This window comes from Cebus imitator, unplaced genomic scaffold, assembly GCF_001604975.1.
Source record: "Cebus imitator isolate Cc_AM_T3 unplaced genomic scaffold, Cebus_imitator-1.0 Scaffold83, whole genome shotgun sequence".
NCBI lineage: Eukaryota > Metazoa > Chordata > Mammalia > Primates > Cebidae > Cebus > Cebus imitator.
The window spans coordinates 5726679-5733820 of NW_016107398.1; the positions used below are offsets into that span (position 1 = coordinate 5726679).

Here is a 7142-nt window from a genome sequence, read left to right on the forward strand (position 1 = left end):
AGACGGGGTTTCACCATGTTGACCAGGATGGTCTCGATCTCTTGACCTCGTGATCCACCCGCCTCGGCCTCCCAAAGTGCTGGGATTACAGGCGTGAGCCACCGCGCACGGCCCCCAGCCCTGAATTCTTAATTACAACTAAACTAGATGCTTATGGATTTTCCTGCTTTACAACTCTTGTCTCTTTTACCTGTAAATTTAAGATCTTGACAGCTGATATTTGCCTTTGCTTTTGTGTCCCAATAGTTCTATCCTTGGTAAGCCTCTGTGGAAACTACAGAATCTTACAAATGTAAAACATTTCCAGAAAAACATCCAAAAATGGACACCTGACATGTAGACTCCCTAATATCTTGATCCTGTTGAAGAAAAGAGATGAGCACAGCTGCTTTTTAGTAGTTCTTCACTCCACTTTACTAGGTTCATCTGGATGCTATGCTGTGGGGGCCAGATGAGGAAGCTGGGATTGTCTAGAGGGATCCTACTAGACTTTACCGCTGGAGCGCCCAGGAATACTCTCATAGGGAATGCTAATCCAAAAGCAAGTCAGCCTCAACTCTTGACAGCAACACCTTTCATAAAGTACACGTTAATGCTTTATGTGTACAAAAAAATACTTGTGGTACTTTTCTCTACGGCAAGCTCAGAAAATGCATGAAGATCCGTAACCTAGTCAATTAGGTGGGTAGATGGTGCCTGCACCCTTTGCTCTGACTGAGACTAGAATTGTGAGCAATGTCCTCTCCTGTTCTCCACCCACCTCCCCACCCCACTTCACTGACGGTGGCGATGTCAAGTAGGCAGCTAGGAATGTCCTAAAGGGAATCATAGGTAACTTGTAAGCTGCCTCAACTTATTTTTGTTAATATGTAAGGTATAAGATGGATGGAGCTGGGTTCTTGTGCCTTTCTCACCTTGTCTGCATAGAGATGCAGCTGCTCCTGCAGGCCAAAGTTCTGCGCGAATCACCTCCACCTGCGTCCCACTGGGAAACAAAGGCCTAAGAGCCTGTTTGGTGATGAACCACGATGATCTCCTTAACACTCAAGCCACTCCTCACAAAGTCGGGTTTCTTTCTGTTTCCATTCATATATGTAATCTTCGCTTCAGACAAACACGACACCTCACTATTCTATGCAGTTTTGAATCCCGCTTTTAAAATGGGATGTCTGCCTTGTCTTTAAATTTTCTGAGGAGGAGGAGAGGGGAAGTGTAATGGGACCATCTATAATTTGAAACCCGACCTCACCACTTGGCGTCTCAGAAAACGCGGGGTTCATTGCCCTGGTTCCCCCGGTCCCCCAACTTTCCGGCTGGCTCTCTCGCGGTCCTCGCCTCGGCGTTGATGTGGTCGAGCGGCGGTGATTGGCGTCCGGGCGGAGCATGGTGGGCTTCCCCGCGGCAGGCAGGCTGCAGCTGCAGGTGGGTCCCGGCGCTCGCCGCCCCCACCTCTCGCGGTCGCCCCGCCCCTGCCCGCCCGCTCCGCTCGCATTGGCGCTGCGGGCTGTCTGTCCCCGCGCTGTGGGGAGGGGGCGCACCAGGCGGCGGGTTCTGCAGAGGGCGCCTTGCTCCAGGCGCGACCGCGGCTCCCTGGAGGCCTGGGTGCCGGGCCACGCGAGCGCGCCGCGACCTCGGGAGCAGTGTTGGCCAAGGACCCCGGCGCCCTCCGTGAGTGAAGGCAGGGCGGGGAGGCTGCGGGGGAGGGTCGGGGGCAGTGTCAGGTCTGCGGATCGCGGAGTGGGCAGGGGGTGCCCACTGGACACTGGGGATCCGGGCCCCCTGAGGTGCTGGGATCACAGGAGGTCGCTTGTCTGCAGGAATCCGCAGCCAGGGCGACCCTCATCAGGTCTGCCCACCTATCCCCTTCGCGTTACAGCTGGTCTTAGAAGCAAGGGTTGCCGGTGGCTTTTTTCCTTCTTTATCCCTCTTTGGGAAATGTGATTTTGGGTTTCTAGCCATTACATTATAATTCTACAGACAGCTTGAAGCTGGGTTATCTGTTCCACGCCCCCGGCATTTTCCTTTTTGAGTACTTTATCCTGCGCTCTGTCTCCTGCCATAAGGGGCATCAAGCCAGAATTCGAGATTCCTCCAGGAGGAAGCTTCGTGGTCCATATCTGATGCTGGCAAAGATACATTGCTTTCCTCGGGTAGTGGTTGCTCTTTGCTGCTCAAGGGAGAAAGGGAAGGGGGGTGTTTTCTGTGACAGGAGACTTGCAATTCTATCAGGAAATGAGCACAGGGACTTTAAGATTTCCCGAGGCGATAAAGCTACCCTTGCTGGTTAAGGGGGAATTATTTGCAGTCTGACATTCTGCAAAGTTAATATCTACAGACAGAATTATTTTCCCCCTTTCAATTAAGTTTCTGTTTGGGTATTCATTTTATTTCTAGAGTGTATATACATTTAAGTAAGCTTCTCAAACCATTGTCTTTGCACAATCCAGGTTAGTTTCTAAATGATACACTCCTAAACATCTCATTTCAATATTTCTATTATGTGGTAATACATCCTCTGCTTAACAAAAATGCTCAGGTGCTGAAAACTCACAAGAGGCGAGAAGATTTAAATAGTTATCAACTGAGGTTCTAGTATTCACTGAAGCATTATAAATGTGAGGAGAAACACTGTCAAATGTTCATATTTTAGTTCCGTCATTGTTCTAGAATGACTTTATCTTTCTCATAGAGGCATAAAGTATGAAACACCCAACCTAAGGGAATATTTACTTAGATCATAAACTGATTTTCAGGGTTCCAGTTCCTTCTACAGTTCATAAAATTATGGGTTACCCAAATGAAACTTCAGTGAAGGATTTACATGAAAACAGTATAAAGAATGTGTCCCTTTGCTTATTTTAGGGCATCCATCCACTAAAATTCATAGGCTCTTTGTTAGATAATCACCTCCCATTTCCATTCTTTGGTGCTATCATACCATTCTGTGGATTAAACTTTCAATACACCTTTATATTATCTAATGGTTTGCCAACTGCATAGTTTGTCAACTTATTTTTGGCTTTTAAATTACTTCCTGAACCAAAAAAATAAAATATAAAGACTTTCAGAATCTTGGTTTTCAAATAACAAGAACTCAGTCTGGTCTTGGTTCAATTTATGAGTTGATTGATGGGTACCTTGTGGTTAAATGACCATTAATCAGTTTTTAAATTTCTTTACTATGAATATACTGCAGATTAGTATCCCCAAAGGATTCATTTTCTAATGAAACTCTTAAAGCCCAGTTTCAGAACATAAACTTTAAGCAACAAGCAATCTTGTGTTTAATTTGAGATCTGTTACAGTGATGCCTTAATCTCAGCCAAACTGCTTCATCTGTAGATGGTGACACCACCACCTTTGTAATACTGTGGTGAGGATTAGAAATGTATGTAAAAGTGTGTACACTGCCTAATACCCAAGAATTGCTCAATAAATGTCAGCTATTATTAACTTACTGACCTCCAACTATGTGCATGGTGGAAACGTGATACAGCAGATACAGTACTTAAATGAAAATGTCAAAATTATACAACTAATTTAAGAGTGTAGAATGACAGTAATGCTAAATTTTCCTAAGAGTATGTATGAAAAGTAGCACTTCCTTGATGGAACATACATTTTTAGAACAGAAACCTTATGTTATAATGGAAAAACTAGAGTGTCAAAGTCTCTACTTCTAACTCTGGCTATGACCTTATCTAGCTGCATGGCTTTTGACAAGACAATTGCTCCCTTTTGGAGCTCAGTTTTGTCATCTGGCTGGATTTGAGTAATCTCAAATAATCTCTAAAGTCCTTTGCAGCTTTAAAGTTATTTATTGAGTGTGATAAAAATTACATTAGCTTGCTTTTTATCCTGCACTTCATTTTTGGTTCTTGTTGTTCTTAACTTGCACTTTAGAATCATAAGCAATTCATACGGACAGCACAACTAAAGAACTGATAATATCAGACTTGCAGAGTAATCCAAAATGAAGTTTCAACAAAGAGGATAAAACAAAATAGAATCATATTGAACTCTTTAACAGGGCCAAAATAAACCCCAATCTTTATTCTCCAGCCATTTCATTAGTAAATACATGGAAAATGTGTCTGGTAGAATCTTATACATTCAACTGAAAAAGTCTCCATAGAAAAGAATAGCCTCATAGTGAAATAAAATACCACTTTCTTTTCTCTCATCAGGTTGATCTTTAAATAAAGCAAAATTTTATCCAGTAAAGGGCTTTCATGAAGAAATTTAAAGAGAGAAATTGCAAGCAATAGAGAAACTAGGCATTTCTATACTACAGAAACCACCTAAAACAACTATACGGAGTAAGATGAAAGGAATGAATACACCTGGAAGAAATTTTACCTAGTGTGACGTTTTTGCCCATCTTTTTGTGACAAAGGCTAAGGAAAAGAGAATCTAGTTTTCTAGAGAATAAGAGTACAGTGTGAAAATGGCAACCACAGTTTCAGAAATTCATGTAGAAAACAAAGATGAGAAGAGATCAGCAGAAGGTAGTCCTCGGGCTGAAAGACAGGAGGAAAAAACATCCATGCTTTGCTTCAAGAGAAGAAAGAAAGCAGCTAAAGCATTGAAACCCAAAGCTGGCTCTGAAGCTGCTGATGTAACAAGGAAGTGTCCCCAAGAAGCAGGAGCTTCCGATCAGCCAGAGCCCCCACGGGGGGCCTGGGCCTCGCTCAAACATCTTGTAACACGCAGGAAAAGGTCGGAGTCTTCAAAGAAGCAAAAGCCATTGGAGGCTGAAGTGCAACCTGAAATAAATGCTGAGGATGCTGATCTTTCTAAGAAAAAGGCAAAATCTAGACTTAAGATTCCCTGCATAAAATTCCAAAGACGGCCAAAAAGGAGGAGTCATTCCAAAATTATAGAAGACTCAGTCTGCAGCATCAAAGTCCAGGGAGAGGCTGAAAATCTGGATCTACAAATACAGGCTCCATCAAACGATCAGGCAACAAAGGCTAAGTCAACCCAGGATCTAAGTGAAGGCAACTCACGGAAAGATGGTGATGAGGTCTGTGAATCAAATGTGAGCAATAGCATAACTTCTGGAGAGAAAGTGATTTCAGTAGAACTTGGATTAGATAATGGGCATTCTGCTATTCAAACAGGAGCTCTAATCCTTGAAGAAATTGAAACAATCAAGGAAAAACAAGATGTTCAACCCCAGCAAGCAAGCCCACTTCAAACTTCAGAAACAGACCATCGGCAACCAGTACTTTCTGATGTTACTCCTTTACCTGCAATCCCAGATCAACAAATAATTGTGGAAGAAGCCAGTAACAATATCCTAGAAAGTGCACTAAATGGGAAAGACTATGAAAGCGGAGAGACTGTAGCTGAAGAAACTAAGCGAAAAGATACTGAATTGAGCCAAGAACCAGATTTTAAAGAAAATGGGATCACTGAAGAGAAATCCAAATCAGAAGAAAGCAAAAGAATGGAGCCAATTGCTATTATTATTACAGACACTGAAATCAGTGAATTTGATGTTAAGAAATCTAAAAATGTCCCTAAGCAATTCTTAATTTCAACAGAAAGTGAGCAAGTAGGGGTTTTTGCTAATGATAATGGTTTTGAGGATAGAACTTCAGAACAATATGAAACACTCTTAATTGAAACAGCCTCTTCTCTCGTCAAGAATGCTATTCAGTTGTCAATAGAACAGCTGGTTAATGAAATGGCCTCTGATGATAAAATAAACAATCTTCTACAGTGACTTACTCTCCAGAGTCATGGGAGAAAAACCAAGCTTATGAAGAATTATTTTATACATTTGTGGCATTTCTTACTCAGTAACAAATGAGAGATTTATCATCTCTGGAACTTAAAGGTACAAAGTGCAGAAGTGCTACAGATTGTCAAGTTTATAAAACTCTACCACTGAAATGCAGTCAGTTCTGGATTGGAGGAAGTCAGCACGGATTGCACCGTGTAAAGCAACACAACATACAGGGAGTTGCTAAAACGGCATATGGAGACTGGAGTGCTTTGGGGGAGGAAAATGTATTTATTGAGCACTTATGGTATGTCATAAGCTCTTTAATGACCTCTGATATAACAAAGTCTGGTTTCCTTTTGATAATTCAGCTCTGTGTATAAGCTAACATCACACTGAGTTTTTAAAAACACTTTTTACAGTGGACATGTATGTTGTTTAAAATGGTGCATAAGGTGAGCTACGTTTGTGAATGTGATTTGTAATTGTTACATTCCTAAGCATTAGGCTTAACTCGAAAAATATACTGCATTTTCCCAATTTCAGCAGATAGTGTGCAGAATATGCATATTGAAATTAAATATGAGTGGTTTTCTAGTCTTGCTTAAGTCCTTTATAAGAAAGAGCCATTTGGCCAGATGCAGTGGCTCACGCCTGTAATCCCAACACGTTGGGAGGCTGAGGCAGGAGAATCGCTTGAACCTGGGAGGTGGAGGTTGCAGTGAGCCAAATTCGTGCCATTGCACTCCAGCCTGGGTGACAAGAGGGAAACTCTGTCTCAATTAAAAAAAAAAAAAAGCCATTCACAAATCCTTCAATCAGGCAAATTGTTACTACGTGCAAAAGGGTAGAAACAGGGAGTGGGTTTTTACCTCTCTTCTTTCTGCCTCAACAGATCTGTATATATCCATTTCTGCATGGATTTATCTGTGAAAAGTTAAAAAATGAAACAGCAAAAACAAAAGGGGAATGTTATTCTTCATCCAGGAGAAGGAAAAATTCCCAAGTAAATTGTCACTTAGGATTCATCTTGCAGCATTACTTTTTTTTTTTTTTGAGACGGAGTTTCGCTCTTGTTACCCAGGCTGGAGTGCAATGGCGCCATCTCGGCTCACCGCAACCTCCGTCTCCTGGGTTCAGGCAATTCTCCTGCCTCAGCCTCCTGAGTAGCTGGGATTACAGGCATGCGCCACCATGCCCAGCTAATTTTTTGTATTTTTAGTAGAGACGGGGTTTCACCGTGTTGACCAGGATGGTCTCGATCTCTTGACCTCGTGATCCACCCGCCTTGGCCTCCCAAAGTGCTGGGATTACAGGCTTGAGCCACCGCGCCCGGCTGCAGAATTACTTTTTTAAGAGCCATATTCATCAACCTCTCTCCAAAGAGGGGAGAGTAAATTCAAAGCCAGCC

General features: G+C 42.6%; 1 protein-coding gene across 1 annotated transcript; it reads left to right on the forward strand.

The window, feature by feature from the left end:
- The first annotated feature begins 1539 nt into the window (after positions 1-1539).
- On the forward strand, positions 1540-6770 carry AKAP5 (A-kinase anchoring protein 5). Its single transcript, XM_017533986.2, has 2 exons — positions 1540-1668; positions 4188-6770. The coding sequence occupies exon 2, from the start codon at positions 4448-4450 to the stop codon at positions 5729-5731; it is 1284 nt and encodes a 427-aa protein (XP_017389475.1). The 5' UTR covers positions 1540-1668; positions 4188-4447; the 3' UTR covers positions 5732-6770.
- Positions 6771-7142: the final 372 nt, after the last annotated feature.

Coding starts and splice junctions, on each gene's coding strand:
- AKAP5 (XM_017533986.2), top strand. CDS start 4,448: ATGGCAACCACAGTTTCAGAAATTCATGTAGAAAACAAAGATGAGAAG.